Source organism: Suncus etruscus, chromosome 20, assembly GCF_024139225.1.
Source record: "Suncus etruscus isolate mSunEtr1 chromosome 20, mSunEtr1.pri.cur, whole genome shotgun sequence".
Taxonomy (NCBI): domain Eukaryota; kingdom Metazoa; phylum Chordata; class Mammalia; order Eulipotyphla; family Soricidae; genus Suncus; species Suncus etruscus.
In genome coordinates, this window is record NC_064867.1 from 37,612,073 (window position 1) to 37,630,066 (window position 17,994).

At 45.8% G+C, this 17,994-nt stretch overlaps 1 protein-coding gene across 1 annotated transcript in view; it reads right to left on the reverse strand.

Annotated features, from left to right (window-relative positions):
• LMCD1 (LIM and cysteine rich domains 1) overlaps positions 1-16,785 on the reverse strand; it is a 28,436-nt gene extending 11,651 nt beyond the window's left edge. Inside the window, exon 1 of the mRNA XM_049766360.1 lies at positions 16,684-16,785. Within this exon, the coding sequence (XP_049622317.1) occupies positions 16,684-16,725 (42 nt within the window). The 5' untranslated portion in view covers positions 16,726-16,785. The remainder of the gene's footprint in view (positions 1-16,683) is intronic.
• Positions 16,786-17,994: the final 1,209 nt, after the last annotated feature.

Here is a 17,994-nt window from a genome sequence, read left to right on the forward strand (position 1 = left end):
GAAAGGACAGGATGTTGGGGCCAGACAGTACAGTAGGTAGGACAGTTGGCAACCTGGATTGGACCCCTAGTACTGCCAGGAGTGAACCCTGAGCAACAATAACAACAACAACAACAACAACAACACCAAACCTTTCCCCAACCTCCCTTTTCCCTAACCTCTTCCTTTGAAATGTAAAAACTCACGGGATAGTTGCTTTTGTATTTGATTTTTGGGTCAAACCCGGCTGTGTTCAGGGGCTACTCATGGCTCTGTGCTCAGAATCACTCTTGGCAGGCATGGGGGACCATATGGGATGCACCATCAATCCTGGATCAGCTGCTTGCAAGGCAAACACCTTACTGCTGTGCTATATCTCTCCAGGCCCATTTTTGTATTTGAATTGAATTCCCCCCACCTGGATTTGGGGGTCAGTTTGAATAAGGAAAGACTGGCTCTGAGAGAGAATGAGAACATGGCATAGGCAGCACATGGCGGAGGCTGCAGATGGCAGAGAAAGGCAAAGAATGGCAGAGAATAAGCAAACTAACTCCAATGAATCTTTAACTTAATGATTTGGTGTATTATTTCTCTGCCACTATCCCTTTTCATCAGACCCACAGGCCCAAGGGGATAGAAACATGGTGCCTGGAACGGTCTCACCCAACTTGTGGACTTTATATTTCTATTTCTATTTTACAAACAACAACAAAGCACCCTGAAGAGTGTCAGGGCCAGGTTATTTCCAGGCCCAGTTCCAGAGAATAAGAATCATTAGTGAATGGTCATTCACTTATGCAAACAAGTCATATTAGAATCTCTTGATCACCATATCCAGTGTAAAGTCAGAGCTATGGGTGCAGAGCAGAATTCTAGAAAAGGATCATTGAAGTACATTGAGAAGATTGTTCATAAAGTTCCAGGAAAAGAATTCAATACTAGTCACCTCTGATCAGGGCCTGCTACTTAGACCACTGTTCACATTCACTTTCCAACAAACTCCTATTGGTCCTTCAGGAAATCCGGTTCCTGGTACTTCTTATAGAATGTTCCCAGACCACTGGTATTCCATTGCTGGTGCAATGAAATTCAAAATCAGTCTTTCCTGCCCCACCGGGAGTTCTATAGCCAAAGAAGTTCTAGAAGATGCAGAGTCTGCAGAGATTGGGGACAGTTGAGACAGGATACTGATGACACCCCGGGTTCCTGCTTTATGTGGTTTTTGTTTTTAAAATCATTGACAACACACACTACTATCTCTTCTCTTCCAATAAATCACTTTGTAAAAAGGAGTGTGGAGAAAACCTCTGACCCCCTGAAAAGGTCCTTTATGTTTAATATATATAAAAAAGAAGGAATCCACAAATCCACAAAAAACAAAAAATCCACAAAAAAATCCACAAAAAAAGGCCATACTTTGTGGGATCATCATGGGCCCTCTCTTTCATTCTCACCTTTTATCTATGGAAAAAACGTCACACCTAGAAGGTGGGACTATCTGGTGGTGGTATCACTACCAATCAGAGGTGCTGCATTCATAGAATAACATCCAATGAGAAACCATGTGAAAGTTGATTGACATAGAGACAGACAAATCCTGTATGCCTATAGTACCTGACAAATGCACAGCTGAGCTCTGACCTTTGGGTCTTGCTTGTTCTGGGGTGCTATGCCTCAGCGTGAGGGCCAGGGTCCGCATGGAGCCTCTGACTGAGCCCTCCAGAATTAGGGCAGGGGTCTGTGATCATAAAAGCAAGAAGCATCTGATGGAGATTTTCTCCATGACATTCACAGTGAGGGAAAGAACAAGGCATAAGCTTCCAACAGACATAGTCTACAGGGGCCAGCATGGGTTATAATAAATAATAAATAAATAAAAAATAACTGAACCCAGTTATTTTTTTCACATCAGCTAGTACCGTTCCACTAAACCCATTTGGAGGACCAAGATGAAATCTGGCCAGGAGGAAGTAGAACCCTATTGGCATCACTTGGGATTAATCTGAGGTTGGAAAGAAAATGGTGGCAGGCAAGCCGAGGTCTGGACTTTGTGTTGTGGGCAGAATTCTACTCTGGCCCCCATCATTAGCCACTTTCTTCTTCAACTCCTGTACAGCTCTGAGGTCTCTGAAGGGAAAGAGCTTGGTAGGAGGATGAGGTCTTGAAAAAGTGCATCCAGGGTCTGCCTCCTGGCTAGGGTAGGCTGGGGCTGAAGTTTTCGGTGTTTGGATTCTGAGAAGCACAGATGACTCATAAACCCACATAGTAGACACTTGGGGTTACCTCTCGGAACACACAGGCATGAAGAGAAAATTCTAGTGATTGACTTCGGGAGTTCAAAGGCTGGGGGATGAACCTTTACTGAGGAGGCCAGACTGAAGGCCAGAGCCCCTCTTTGAAGAGTGTGTCCCCAGCCAATGTGCTGTCAGGGGCTCATAAAGCACAGAGAGGTGTTGATAGTGAGTGTTTTTCAAAAAGGGAGTTGCCAGCTCCAGGACTCGGGGATAAGAAGAAACATCACGGGCCCAGGGCCTGATCAGAATTCCTGGCACTTCAAAGAGTCAGCTCTTGGCCACAGTTCTATCCTGCCCTGGCCCAGAAAAGACAAAACTCCTAAAATCTGCACAGATGGAACTTTTCTGCAGGTCCAAGTCTGGTGGTATCAGTGTCATCATGGATTAGAGACTGGAGTCAGACAGTCGGGGCAAGAAGTTTGGTTCAGAACAAAGTTCAGCCAGTCTGGGACAGTCCCCAAAGTCCTGGTCTGGGAGACATGACACCACACCCATTCCCAGACACCACCCCCATGCCCACCCACTCCTGCCCAGAAAACACAGGCCAGACAGCCTGTTTGATGGTTTTGCAGGGAGCAGACAGAGCTGTGAGTTGCTGCATTGAGGACAGGACACAGATTGGGCTTGGCCTATGCCTTGCCCTGCAGTGATCTATTTTGCTCTTGTTTGTAGGAGGATATTAAAAAAACAAGGAGCTGGGCTCCTCAAACTCAAGCTCAAGTGTGGATTTGTGGTGGCATCTCTCCATGCCTCATTTTTTTTCATTTTTTTTCCAACCTCGGATTGTTCCCAAGTGATAGCAATAGGGTTCTACTTCCCCCTGGCCAGATTTCGTCTTGGCCCTCCAAAATAGGTCATCTGTTTGAGACTCTCTACCCTCCTGTTTGCTCTCCCTCTATTTTTTTGGGGGCCACATTCAGAGTGCTGAGAGCTTACTCCTGGCTCTGTGCTCAGGGGACCTTCTGTGGTTCTGGGGATCAAACCTGGGTTAGCTGTAGGCATAACAAATGCTCTACCCACTGCACTATCTCTGTAGCCCTCTCTCCCTGTTGGCCTAATGTGGCATGAAATTGAGTCCCCTGCTGATATATTCAGTGTCCCTAAATATCTCCCAAATTGAGAGACCACCTCCCATTCTTCCATCTTCCCTTCTCAGGGAGACCTTGACAATAATCATCCACAATAAATGATCCAGACAAAGAGGTTTTGGGGGACAAGAGGTTTGGCCAAAAGACCCCAATCCTCCCCTGTTTCCTCTCTCTCCTCTCCTCTCTTCCCCTTCCTTCCCCCCAACCGCCTCTCTCCCACTGCCTCTCTCCAACAGCCTCTGCCCAACCGTCTCCTTTGTGCTCCCCTCCAAGCTTCTTTATTTCTTACTCAATCGCCCCCACCTGGAAAGTTCAGGTGGGATGACAAAGAACAAATAGAATAAATACAAAATAAATACAATACATAAAATAAACACAAAAATACGCTACAGCCTCCCATGACTCTTGGTCTGATTCACTTGGTCTTGTAGCTTCAGAACCACTTCCTAGCTCCTGCCTCCTGACTCCATTCCAGTCCAAGTCCGTATCCCTGAACAAGCCAGGAGTGATTTCAGAGAGTAGAGCCCTAAGCATTGATAGGTGTTGCTCCAAAACAAAAACAAACAAACAAAAAAAGATTTTTGTTGGATTGATTTGCTCTTTTCTTTCACAATGTAGAACTAGCTGTCAATTGGGGTTACAGAAAGGCAGTTATATTTAATCTTATGTATGGCTTTGAGTTTTCCAGTGTGATTCTGCCACCTGATGTTCTCTCAGTAGAGTTCCAGGGCTCTCTCATCCCCACCGACATCCCATATTGTCAGATTGGATTGTCCTGATAGTGTCTGCAGCTATTTGAGTGCTATTAATTTGCATTTCTCAGCTAGGCAGTGTTATGGACTAGCCATTTAGGTATCTTTTGTGATGTCTTTGTTCATGACTTTACTTGGCTAAAATAAACAAGCTATTTATTTTTATTTTTTGAGGGGGTTGGGCCACACTCAGTGACACTCAGGGGTTACTCCTGGCTAGGTGCTCAAAAATCGCTCCTGGCTTGGGGGACCATATGAAATGCCCGGGATTGAACCGAGGTCCGTCCTGCATCAGATGTGTGCAAGGCAAGCACCCTACCGCTGAGCTACTGCTCCAGCCCTAAAATAAATCAGCTTTTTAAACCTGTCTTATATTTCATTTTCTTTAATGATCTTGAAGGCCAGTTGTCCTGATGACCAGTTTTCCAATTGACCTAAGATGCGTTCCCTTCAGATGAGAAAGCAACAAAATTTGAATTATTCTCTTACAGAATCCCAAATCATAATAATCTGGGCAATTTAGCCAAGGGGTATGCTTTTAAGCTTTTAAAAAATAACATTTCTAGAGCCAGAGGGATAGTACAGTGAGTAGCGTCCTGTGCTTACACTCAGCTGAGCTGGGTCTGATTTCTGGCATTGCTAATCCTTTCCTGAACCCCACCAGGAGGGATCCCTGAACAGAGTTTGATGTGGTCCAAAACCAATATAATACCTCTATCAAGATTTTCTTTCTCTCTTGAGCCTGATTTCATACCCCACCCTTTCACTGATTAAATCCAGGGCCAGGGCTGGTCTTCAACTCCTAATGCTGTTTTTATCTCCACATATCTCCATATATCTCATATAATATGTCTGGCCATATTATAATCTTCCAAGAATCATGCTGTGTAGGAAAAAGGAGGCCTTACTTGCTGGTGGTGATAGAACAGGGGGCATATATCACAGAGTAGAAGCCACAGGAAGTGGGGGATCTTGGCCCTGTCACTCAGATCAACCTGGACACCAGCCTCCACGAAGGTTTCAGGAATCCTAAAACACCTACATGCTAATGTCCATCCCCACATAGAGGACTTGGTGGCTAAACCAGACCATATTCCTGGCACTGGGGAACCACTGGAGTGGGACTCTGGACATGGGCAGGACTGGAGTTTGGTTCTAGATGCTGTTCTTGCCATGGGCCTGCAAGACTTTGCATGCTCAGGTGTGGGAGGGGGTGCTGGGCAATGCTGTTTTCAAGTCTCTCCAAATCCTAACTGTGAGGGGACCCCACATTATAGCCCAGGCTCTTCAAAGGCCTCTAGAGACTTACTGGCTAAAGCCATTTCCTTATTTGTTAAACAGAGACCCTCAGACTTCCGTCTCCTCTCCAAGGATGGTACCAACCTGCCACAGACTAGGGAGAAACTACTAGAGGTGGGAATGTGGAGCTTCCTCTTTGCTCTCTCAGCCCTAGACTGTGGATGACCCACTCACCCCAGGGTCTAAATATGGGGTGCTCTCACAGAGGCGGGGCTGAAAGACATATGTGAAAAAACCCAGCATTTCCACCAAAACCTGGCTCTGCCCTCTGTCTGGAAGTGATGCCCCTTTTCCATTTTCCAGATAACTGACAGGCATTCATACCCCTGAGATGCGACCATGCATTAGCCACAAAAGACAAAACCCAAGGACAGCCAGCCCAGTGGTGTTTTATGCTCAGACTCCGTGCTCTTCATCTGGCCATGTTGCCTCCTCTGAAATGAGGCAGTAAGAACCCACATTTCCAACAGTGCCAGTGATGATAAGCAGGAAGATGTGTTTGGGTGGAAGCAGGAGTCAGGATCAGGATGATCAAGATCAAATTGCCAAGATGTTTTGCTTCCCCAGACTCCCAAAGATCCCTTTTGGGATTTACTTTCCTGTACTATAGAAATGGCTCCTGTGAAAAGGGGACAGAATCTTAGAATGGAATACATGGCTTTTTGCTCTTCACAAGTGGGCAGGACACTTGTATACACATGCTATCTATATAGACATACATATTTGTGTATTCAGGTATGTGGTGGACTAGCTCTTGGGGTCTAGTTTGAATTAGAGGGCTTCTTTGAGTCCTCTTGAGGAAAGGCCCATCGCATATGCATATTATATTGATATATTAATACAATAATATTAAATACATTAAGTTCAATGTAATATCAATACATTAATATTAAATACATTAAATTAATATAATATATAATATTAATGCATGTGACCATGCATGCACATATTTGGCATGTGCTTTTACATGCATGTTTATGTACTATAGCCCGATGTATACGTACACACTATAGTTTTAGGTTTTCTTCCTTCTGTGACAAGACAACGACAGTTTCCTGCAAAATTCAAACGTGAGGGTCTGGAGAGACAGTATATTAAGTAGGGTACTTGCATGCAGCCAACTCAAGTACAATCTCCAGTACCCCATATGGACCTCCAAGCACTACCAGGAGTGATCCCTGAGTGCAGAGGCAGGAGTAAGCTGTGAGCACTGCTAGTGTTAACACCCCCAAATAAATTCCATCATGGTGGCAGTGAGCATGCTGGAACTCTGGTGCTTTGTCCCTGTGTTTCCATGCAAAGGATGCCCAGGCATGGCAAGAGGGAAGATGCTTCCTGAAGGGTAAGGTTTACAGGTTCTGCTCTGCCCTGTGCCTATGGATTTCATCAGTGAAAATGTGGAAAGGAGGCTTCTGGAGGCTGGAATGGATTTCCCTCCAGCTCAAAGTGGATGATCAACCCTAAGGTAGAAGTCAGGGAGGCTGGAGAACAGGGGTGTGAAACTTGGACAGCCTCAAACTGGCTTGTGACTGGATTCTAATAGCCTCATCAGCCTTGTCTTTCAACACGCAGCTCAGATGTCAGCTCCTACAGCATCCAGGACCTGCCAGGTAGGGCTAAGTACTTCCTATTTGCTGCCTCCTGCCTAAAATCCAGGTCTCTGGGCTGGGCTCTAATGGCTGCACTGATTTTCCCTCTTCTGAAATTATCAGTCATGAGGATTCACTTTGCCATGCATTTTTGGGTCACATCCCACTCACAGCTCAGGGATTACTCCTGGGTCTGTGCTCAGGGATCACTTTAGTTTGTCTGGGGGCTCTGTGCAGTGTTAGGATTGTACCAGAGTCAAGAGTATATAAGACAAGAAGTTTAACACCTATCTCTCTAGGTCAGACTCTGGAATTCTTGTTATTTCATTTGTTCCCAGTTCAGTTCCTACTGTGCCTTAATTGCAGAAAAAAAAAGTATTTGTACAAAATGACCTCATGAACATAGAATGTTCATGGGCATCATGGTTTTATTATTTGTTTTTGGGTTACACCCTGTAGTGCTTAGGGCTGATTCTTGACTCTGTGCTCAGAAATCACTTCTCAAGGGATTTGGGGGATATGTGTGCTGGGGATTGAACTCAGGTCTGCTACAGCAACACAAATGCCTTTGCTGTCCTATCTTTCTGGCCCCATGGGCACTGTGGTTTTATCCCTTTACCAATCTGTTCTTTCCACAGTAAAGACTCAGGTCTAATGCATATTTTTCATTCACCAATCACAGGCTCAGAGGTTGCTGTGAGGACCCTATGTAGATTCATTTTTAATGTGGCTTTTCAAAAGTAGTAAAAACTCGATGTCACAATTGGGAATTGTAATCATGTGTCAATTCAGATCTCAATTCCCTGGTGATGCTGTATGTGTTTCCATGTGCATTTTTTTTGCATGAGTATAGTGTTTTTATTAATGCTAGAGTATCGATCTTTAGTCATAGAAAAAGCAATTGAGAATTTTACTCAGATCTGTATGATATAAGGATGCAATGCGTTTTATTATATATATTCATTGATACCCTCCATTCTTTTTTTTTTGTTGTTGTTGTTTTGGGGATCACATCTTGAAGACCTCAGGAGTTTCTCTTAGCTCTGAGCTCTGGGAAAACTGGTGGGGTGAGAGAGACCATTATCTTGTACCAGGGATTGATCTCAGATCAGCTGTGTGCAAGCCAAACATGTTATCTGCTGTACTATCTCTGTTCCCTTGACACCTTAGTTATAGTAGAAGGTCCCTGGGTAATATTTTCTCATCTACTTCTTTTTTTTAAATTAAATTAAATTAAATATTTTGGTTTTGGGGCTACACCCAGTGGAGCTCAGAACTCACTTCTGGCTGGCTTAGGGACCATATGGGATGCTAGGGATCGAACCTGGGTCCATCCAGGGCCAGCAGCAAATGTCTTAACTGCTGTGATATCACTCCAGCCCCACCCTTCTATTTCTAAGCAGCTTCAAAAGACCCCCCAGTGCTGCTCTGCCACACGCTCCATTATAATAACCACATCTGTTTACCAAGGACACTGATGTCATAGGCCAATGCTGGAAGTACAGGCAGAACTTGGGATAGTTCTTCCAGGGTGAGGGCCAGGCGGGATGCCTTCCCCTTCCCCCCCAGGCTACGGATTAGCTAGGTCCGTCACCTTGATGGTCAGACTCATGAATCAGTCCCTAGAAAAGACACTGACTGACTCATACAGCCCAAATAGATGTTGCCGGCTGAAGAACAGGCCTCTGTTGGGGGCCTGAGTAGCCTTAGCCCCTGTCCCCATGCGCCTGCCCTATGGTGACCCTGAAATCCACACCACCTGGGACTTGGGCAGCCTCCGAGGACATGGACTAAGAACAGACAACTGGTCGACCGCCACGTCTGCTACTGGTAACAAACAGGGAGCGCCAGGAACTGAAAGCTGCTAGTCACCTCCCACCCCGTCTGCCTGCCCAGAATCTCTGGTCTCAGAAATTTTTTCATTCAGTGCCTGAGAAATATGCAGTAGGTGGGCAAGAAAGTCCATGCTCTCTGGTCACCACATTGCAACAGAGATCTGTCTTGGATGTACAGAGCTTAAACTCAGTAGGGATCAAAGAGATCAAAGCATATGTGCAGGGAAACGTTCAGGAATGAGGGGCCCCACAGACATTATTATTTTGGCTTCTCCCCCACATTTATGAGACTCCACTAGACTCAGATGTCACAGAGAAAGCCCCCCCCCCCACTTACTCAGGTCCTAGTTTGTGTTTGAAAATGTGATTCTTGGCACAAAAGAGACAACACAGATATTTGAAAGACAGTAATGAGGGACTTCTTCCTTATCTTATAGGCAAAATGTCCAAGACTTTTCTAGAAAAGCATATATGTGAGCCACAGACCATCCTGGCCAGAATAGAACTCCTTTCTAAACCCACAGTATCCCCTGATACCTCTGGGTCTGCAATAGTGTCTATTGCAATATTTTCTACAACTGCAAAAACAAGAAGCGCTGAAGCATGGGATGGGTGATTGGAACTAGAAGTAAAACAAATAGGTCACTACCCACCTATTAACAAGGATGAAATCCTGCTATCTACAACTTGGAACACTATGTGATGTGAAATAAATCAGAAGGAAAAAGACACAGTTGGGTGGTTCTACCCAAGTGAGCAATCTAAGGATTATACTGATGACCAAAGAATAAAATAGCCCAGTAGGCAGGGACAGCAGAATTAAGGTGACCTGACAGGAAGGAGTGAGCATGGAAATGAGGTAGATGAAGGGTAAAAAACAAGGCAGTGGGTTTATTTTGAAAAATTCGAAAAACAAATGAAAATCTGAAATTTGAGTCCAGAGGCAAATTTTTGTAAGGTTTGCATCTGAAGTGGCCAGAGAAAATTGTGGATTAGTTCAAGTCCAGCTATAAATGGATGGGCCTGAAAACTGGGTTCTAGAATCTGCCTGCCCTGTCCTTCCAGGCACCTGACCTGTCTACCTGTGCATTTCTGCGCAATGCTGTCAGCAGGAACCAGGTGAGAAAAGGAAGAGATACCATTTGTGAGCACAGGCATCTGGGCACCTCTGGCCTGTTTCTGCTCACTTTAACACTTCAAACATAGAATCCTGGTTGACTCGCTCTCTCGAACAAAGATTCAGTGGTCCAGAGAATCCCAGCAATGTGTGGAGGCTGCAAGTGGAGAAGCACAAGCCCCAACTGGATGGATCTTTTGGCCATGGCTGTGTGCCAACCTGCTCCTCCAAATGGCCTCCAAACCTTGAGCCCAAAGTTGGTCACTGCCACATACTGAGCCTTCTGGAGGGCAGGGGACTGCCAAGACATCAGGGTGGTCTTGGCATGGGATCTGGGGGGCAGAATGAAGAAGATCCATTTTTCTCCATTCTTCAGAAGGTGTCCATATTTCTCAGTGGTGTCCCAGGATAGTAGGGGGCATGGAGTCCCTTCATCCCAGCATTCTGCAGGTAGCTTGGCTCTACATTGCTCTTCCATACAAGGTTCACCACATTTTCCTAGACCTTTATTTTCACAAGGAGTCAGATTTATAAGCTAGAGAAAGAAGAGGGCATCTTTCTTTAAAGAACACAGTGTGTTATGGTAGTCCTGGGTCAGGTTGACCATGTGCCATCAGAGACACCAGCTCCAGGCAAGGCACTTCTGGAAGCTCTGGGTGGGAACCCAAGTATTTTTTTAATTTTGATTAAAATGATTATTTCACTCAGGATTTATGAGTCATGATTGCTTCAATCATAGAAGGATGTTTGTGACTCTTTATCTTTTCACTCTCCCAGATCCCTAGACAATCAAATCTAGAAAATTCTTCTGGGACTGAGCCATGACTTTAAGTTTGGGTGACCCCAGGTTTCGAGAGGTCTTGAGGCCTCATATATCACCTAGTAGAAGCACAGACCTGACTTCGATAATCCACTTGGGCCTCTATGTTGTGGGGAAGACATGGGATCTCCCACTCAGAAGTTCACCAAAAGTTATGTGTTTCTTCTTTTTAAAATTTATTTTTATTCTGGTGGGAAGATTGGGATGGCACCTGGTGGTGTTGAGGACTATGCCTGGTCCATATCTCTCCAGAACAAAGAGACCACCTGGGATTATGGGAATGGAAATAGGATCAACAGCTGATGAAGCACATTTAAGATATTACCCTTTTTCGGAGAGCCACCTCAGTGATTTTCAGGGAAACAGATGTGGTACTTGAGGATTGAACCAGCATCTACCATATGCAAGGCCTAATCTGTCGTACTATATCACTCCAGTTCTTAACCCCTGGTGTTATCTCTAAGCCCTGTGCTGTTTCTTAAGAGAGAAGAAACCCTAAATTTTGGAAATCTTGATTTGCCCTTGTAAGATGTCCTCAGGTGTGTCCATTTGAAACACTGACTAGTCTAACCAGGAGTGAACTGACTGGGTCTGAGATGACTCAGGTGTGAAGAGGGAACTCTTTCTGGGTTCTCCTTGAAGCTGCAGGAGGCAAGAAGTGAGAATATGCCAGGTGCTGAACAAATGGCTTTACTGACTTTCAGGCCCCTTCTTCTTTCTTCCCTCAGTCATGGGGAGGTATTGAGGAGGGACGTTCCTATGAGTCTTTTTTGGGGGGGGAGAACCTCAACATGATCATTGGAAAACCAAACATGTCCTTTGAGATAAGAAAGCAGAAAGGGTTTGTTGCTTGTAGCAAGGCAAAGAAAGGAGCTGGTGTGAAGTTTTTTTTTGTTGAGGGGGGCCATACCCAGAGACACTCAGGGGCTACTCTTGACTATGCACTCAGAAATCACTCCTAGCTTGGGGGACCTTATGGGACACTGGGGATCAAACCCAGGTCCATCTTGGGTCAGCCACGTGTAAGGCAAACACCCTACCGCTGTGCTATTGCTCTGGCCCCTGGTGTGAAAGTTTCTATTTGTGAAAACATGATCAAGTTTCCATATCAGATATGCAGACTCTGCTATCCAAACATGGTTCTGAGATTCATAGAGGGAATGGGGGGGGGGGTCTGGCTCGGCCCCACTTTTACAAAATTCTTTCTCTAACAGCTCTACAAAGAACCTTCCCAGTATTCCTATCAATGATGACTGTGGGGGAAGCCCCCATAAAGCTCCAGTGGAGTGAAGGCAAGTCCCAGTGTTGAGGGGCTCCTGTAAAGGTACGAGGCCTGCAGCTGCCACCCCAGGCCCTCTTGTTAGGGCAGGGGAGAGAGGGACCCAAATAAGAAGGGAGGGACAGAATTACAGCTGTCTCTCCCTCTGAGGGCCTGCAAGGCCAATGCTCAGTTGTGCTTTGGGCAGAGGAGGTGTGCTGGGGCCATGTACCCCACAGCCTGTGTGATCTAGGTCTGGGGATAGGCGAGATCCGAGTGAGAGCAGAAAGAAGTCTGTTACTCATCCTAATGTTGGTTCTTATCCTACTTCTCATCTGAAGTAGGTTCCCTGATCCCCCCAAAGTGCCTGTCAGTGTAATGACTCATGTCCCCTCCTGCCATCTTTCCATCATGCTACATTAGAGACATGGATGGGATGGGAGGGGTTCTGGAGTCTCAGGCACATGCACATTCACAGAAGATTGACGACTATGCTGCTTCTTCCCCAAGTTGGTCCAGAGACCCTTCTGGAGGCTGTAGAAGAGCCATTACCTCCCTCTTGAGTCTTACTTCCTCTCTGCAACCCCAGGCTTAGCAAGCATAGCCTAATCCCTTTCTTCTTGGACACCTTTCTTCAGCAAGTGTAGAACTAAGTGGGTTCACAGGCTTTGCAGAGGGAACTGCCAGCTCAGTATCCAGCATGGTCCATTATTAACATGCCCAGGGTTCCAGAGCCTCTGATGAACACCAGCGATCATCTGTGCCCATTACTAATTCCCCAAGAGTCAATAGTCACCCACTCTCTATCAGACTTCAAAGCAGATTCCTGCCATGCTTATTGGGGCAAATTGTATGTGTCAGGGGGACTTAGGGGGCATCCTTGCATCTCCTGTTTAGAATCAGGCTCTTTCTGGCCACATTGCTCATACATCTACGGGCGTGTCTCCAGCCCCTTGGCTGCAAAGCTCTGGAAGTGACAGCTCAGTAATATATTTTTAAGATCGAGACAGCGCCAAGGCTCAGGGACCCATGTTTACATTGGCTCGGGGGGCCGGGCTATGTGCCAGAAGTTTTCCTTGCGCTGTAGAAATTAGAGGTGAAAGCAGGAAGGGCCGAGGACCAAAGGGAGGTCGGCATAGAGGACAAGTCAGCTAAGAGGGTGTGATGTGGGCCCAGGTGGAGGGAGGCGCTCAGACAGCTTGGCAGAGCCAGAAACTTGGCCAATTATGCCATGCCCCACATGAAGTTGGGAGGGCAAAGAGAAAGGGCAGCGGGGAGGGTACTTGCCTTGTGTGTAGCCTACCTGGGCTGGATCCCTGGAGTTGCACAACAGTAACATGGTATTGGGGATACATAGACCCCCCCCCACTGTCTGCTTTTGCTCAAGCACACATACACACATACACACAGAGTCAACAGTGACTGTTCATCTAAATTCCTTATAAATGGCTGCTTGGAAGTAGGAACCCCCAATTCTCCACTCACCTAATGGGCTTCCCCAAATGGTCAGCTCTCTCCTCTCAGACCCTTGGGAGAAGGACCTTCTATCTTTTACTTAATTCTGAGGTTCCATAGTGAAATCTCCAAAGCTGAGCCATGCATGTCCTGAGGGAAACCCTGGGTTCTGGGTGAACAGAGTTGCCTCTATCAGGCCATCATGAAGACAAGTTTGTTGATGACTGGGAATTTGAGCATATCAGGCTGAAACCTGGCTTTGGTTTGTGGCTGAAATTTTTTGTCTTTTAGTCACTAAAAATCCCTACAGTCTACACCTGGTTCAGTGGACCAACATTCACACTGACTACTCAACCAACCGAGCATGCCCATGTACCATATACAGCATCTCATTGAGGGAATAAAGATTCCTGAAAAAGTAGCAATGATTATTCTCTTGCAAGGGCATAGACTCAGAAGTTAAAAAGCACCACCAGTGAAGGGTAGTCCTAGAATCTGGATGTGGATCTGAGGCCAGATCCGTTAGGAGAGGACTAGTCACTGTTATTTCTGCTTAGGCTGAAAAAACAGTAGAATCCATTCATGACACTCGGTTTGGGGAGAAAATTTGGTCTTCAAGGCCCTTTTTTACCAAGGAATGTTGGTTTGATTTCATCTTCCTCAGGGAACTCTCTGTGCTAGCAAACCTCTTCTCAGGGGGAAAAACAAATGGTGCCCAACAGCAACCAATAGGGGCCCAGACTTAGTCCAGACTAAGCTCAGCTCTGCCACCAGTTCCACGTGAGACCCGCTGGGCACCACCATGTCTGCCACTGGCTAGATGACCTCTGTGGCTGGTACCTTAGGGTTTGTTATGTTTTCTCCTGAAAGCCCTTTTATGATTTTCAGCTGTGAGGAATTCTGTACACCCACCCTTATGGGGGGCAGGGTAGTGGAGACAGTGAATAGACCCCTTACAAATATTTCTCCTCTTGCAAAAATGAGTCCCTTTTAGCTCAAAGACTCTATGAAATGGTTTCAAAATGCCTAAGTGTGATCATGTGTGCCAGAGCCAAAAGTTATAAATCCCCTACGTCCATGCAGACTTACAAAGTAAATAAGCAATGAAAGCTTTGCAATGCCGCTGGTGAGAGGAAGTTGGCTAGAATTGTGGTGATAGAATCAAGGGGGCACCTTTGTCCCATTCCCCACCCACCATTTTTTTTTATTGACTTTTTGAGCTGAAGACTTGGTTGGGCTACAAAATGGTATGCTTCCCTGTGACTGTCCCAAGAGCTTCAAAAAAATATGGCCCTTTCATCTTGACTCACTACATTCTTTCTTTAAGCCTGTAATCGGATCTTAATGGAAAAGAAACCCTCAGCTGGCCAAGGAGGTTGGCACCAGTGGGTGACAAGGAGAACATGTTCTCCTTCTAATCCCAATTATCCTACTCCTATGCAGAGGGAGGCAAGGATGAGGCGTCCCATGGGGAGTGGCCATGATTTCCGGGCCCCCATCAATTCCACAGTGACCAGCTTGAAGTAAACCTCACCTAAATTATCCGACTTTTCTAAGGATGGTGGGGCTTCCCATGCAGCCCAGAACTCTGTGACTTCAGCCAGATTCGAGGAGGCAATTCTGACATACAACTGTCTCAGTGCAATAAGTCAACAACAGCACAAAATGTACAGAAAGGGAATGCATGATGAGCGAGCTGGTGAATTGTCAGCAGCGCTTGGAATGTATGAGTCCTGCGCAGAGGAGAGAGTTCTCTGTCATAACAGAAATGAGCGTTGCCTACAACATGGGGAGACGTGAGGGAGGCGGCACCCCTATTCTCACTCCCTCTGAGAGGAGAACTTAATTGGTATCTCACAACCTTTATGAGTATTCTGGGAATTCCATAGAAGGAGAGATGACTTGATTCTGCAAGACTGGTGAATGCAATGAGATTTGGAACATTCCAGAGAGATGTCTTGTTAAGCCTACGTGTACATTCGGAGGGGTCCCCCGGGCTGGACGTGGGAGTCTGGGGCAGACAGCTAGCCATAAATCAGATACCTGTGATTGCGGTGTGTGCCCCTAAGGGGCTTAAGCGTGTTTATATTCTGATGCTGACAGTGATTTTTATTTGCAAGTAAAGCCTTAACTCTACAAGGTTAATTCCACGGAAAATAGAAAAAAAGTTGGCTCTGGGAGATAGAAGCATGATGAACTCTCTCTGGAATCATTGTAAATAATAGCGATGAGATGAATCTCCATACCTGGGACCCCAGGAAACTGAGGCTCAGAAAGTACCTGAAACATGCAGTGGCATAAGTAGGCTTTAAATGCCTATAGTTGCCCTTCCACACTGTTTCCTTTTGGAATCACACTTATATCAACCTTGAATTGAGATAGTGTCTCCTTCCTACCTCCCTACCTGTGCCCTGAGCCCCGGCAGAGGCTGTCTTCTAGCTAACAGCAACCAGGTAAGCAAACACCGGGCATTGGCATAGCTGCGGTGCCAGGAAAAGCTCAGCCATGATCTTTCCTGGCTCTGGGCCAGCCCTTCTTGAAAAGGAAATAAAGACCCCAGGGACAGAAATAGCAGGATCTGCCAGGCTCACTAAAAGATGTGTATTCTTGGTGTGTGTGTGTGTGTGTGTGTGTGTGTGTGTGTGTGTGCGTGTGTGCGTGCACGCTAACAAGGTACCATGTTAACAGCAAAAAGTGAGATTCTGCCAAGTTCACTCTTGATGTTTCCCCAACCTTCCCCTCAGTCAAGTAGGCAAGGAGGGAAAGGGAAAGGAAGGGATGAAGGGATTTCCTCAACCCACAGGATTCCCCATTCAAAGGAGAGTCACCCTCTCCTTGGATTTCACTCCATTTCATTTAAGTGCATTTAATCACCCCTAATTGAATGACAATTAAATTGGAATTAACATCATCTCCCAAAAAGAACTTTGCAGAGATTCTGAAAAGCAGATCAAGGGAGGGGGGGGGGGATCTTGTTCCTGTTCCCTGAAACAAGGATTCCCTATGGTTTTTCTGGTGTGTGTGTGTGTGTGTGTGTGTGTGTGTGTGTGTGTGTGTGTGTGTGTGTGTATCTTAGAACTTCATGATTCCCTCTCTGGCCACCTGTCCACAAGCCCAGATCTGCACATTTGGAGAAGGAGATTAATTAAAGAAAAAAATAAAAGCATCAGTGGAGCAAAAAGGAAATCAGGGCTTACCTTTTGAATCCCAGGGTTGAGGTCCTTGGCCACCTTTGCCATCCTCTCCTCTTTGCAGCTGGAGACACACCACACAGCGCCCGCCCGGCTTCCTTGGCAGAGAGAGACTCAATGGGGCAAATTGGAGCCAGCCAGCAGGGGAAAAAAATCTGAACCCTAAACGCCTGGCCTGTCTCTTTAAATTGGAGAGCCGGGCTCCCTCGGAAACACCCCCAGCCAATCGCTGCAGGGCACGGCCTCCGGGACAGCCAATCGCCGCGCTAGATGCCTGGTAGGCCCCGCCCAGCTGCCCAGCTGCGGGCGGGAGCGCCTTTCTGACGTCCGCGCGGTCCTGGCTGCCTCCGGCTCACATCTGTCCCCCCACACCCTTCTCCTTTAAAGGCCATGGGGCTGCGGGTGGGGTGTGCAGGCGGCGGGAGGCGATCCATGCGGGTCAAAAGGGAGAGTGTGATCAAACAGGAAGGCCGAGGTATTTATTTTTAGGGAGCTGGCTCCCAAAATAAACGGTGAGCCGCTGCGTTCCACTCTGCTGCCCACCCTTGCTTAGAGCCAGCCAGTCAGCCAGGCCAGCCAGCATGTACATCCAGGGTTGCCTTTCTCATTTTCTTTTTAATTTTGTAATTTTTTAAAAAATATTTTTCATTATTTTTTTATATAAAGAAAATGCATCACAGAGTTTACTTGTATTTGTTTCAAGATGACAAGAAGTTATTAAAAAGATAGAAAAACTAAAAAAAAAATAAAATGGAAGAGAAGAAAAAAAGTTCAGTAGCAAGTCTATTTGTGAAAATTATTGCATCTCCCATAAAGTTGAATTTTTAAATTTTATTTAAAGAAAAGGCCTCACACAGTGGACATAACCCATCAGAATCCATTTGTTTCAAGACAAGGGGGAAAGCAAAACCATTGAAAAAAGTAGACAATAGAAAGAAACACTAAAAAGGAAAATGGAAGAGTGGAAAAAAAGAAAGAAGAAAAAGTTCAGTTGCAAGTACATTTGTGAAAATCATTGTGACTCCAATAAAGTCATCAATGTAATAGCAGAAGGTCTAGCAAGCTCTTTTGTTATTTTTTTTTAAAGATAAGAAATAAAAAATACAATAAAAAAGGTTTTGTGTGTGTGGCAGTTGTTGTTGTCATTTGCATAGGCATTGCTTTTCTCATTCTTGGTCTCTGTATGATCTCAATGTTTATTAATTTTATTTTATTCGTTTGTTTGTTTTGGACCACACCTGGCGGTGCTCAGGGGTTACTCCTGGTTCTTCTCTTAGAAATTACTCCTGGGTTGCTGGGGATTGAACTCTGGTCAGC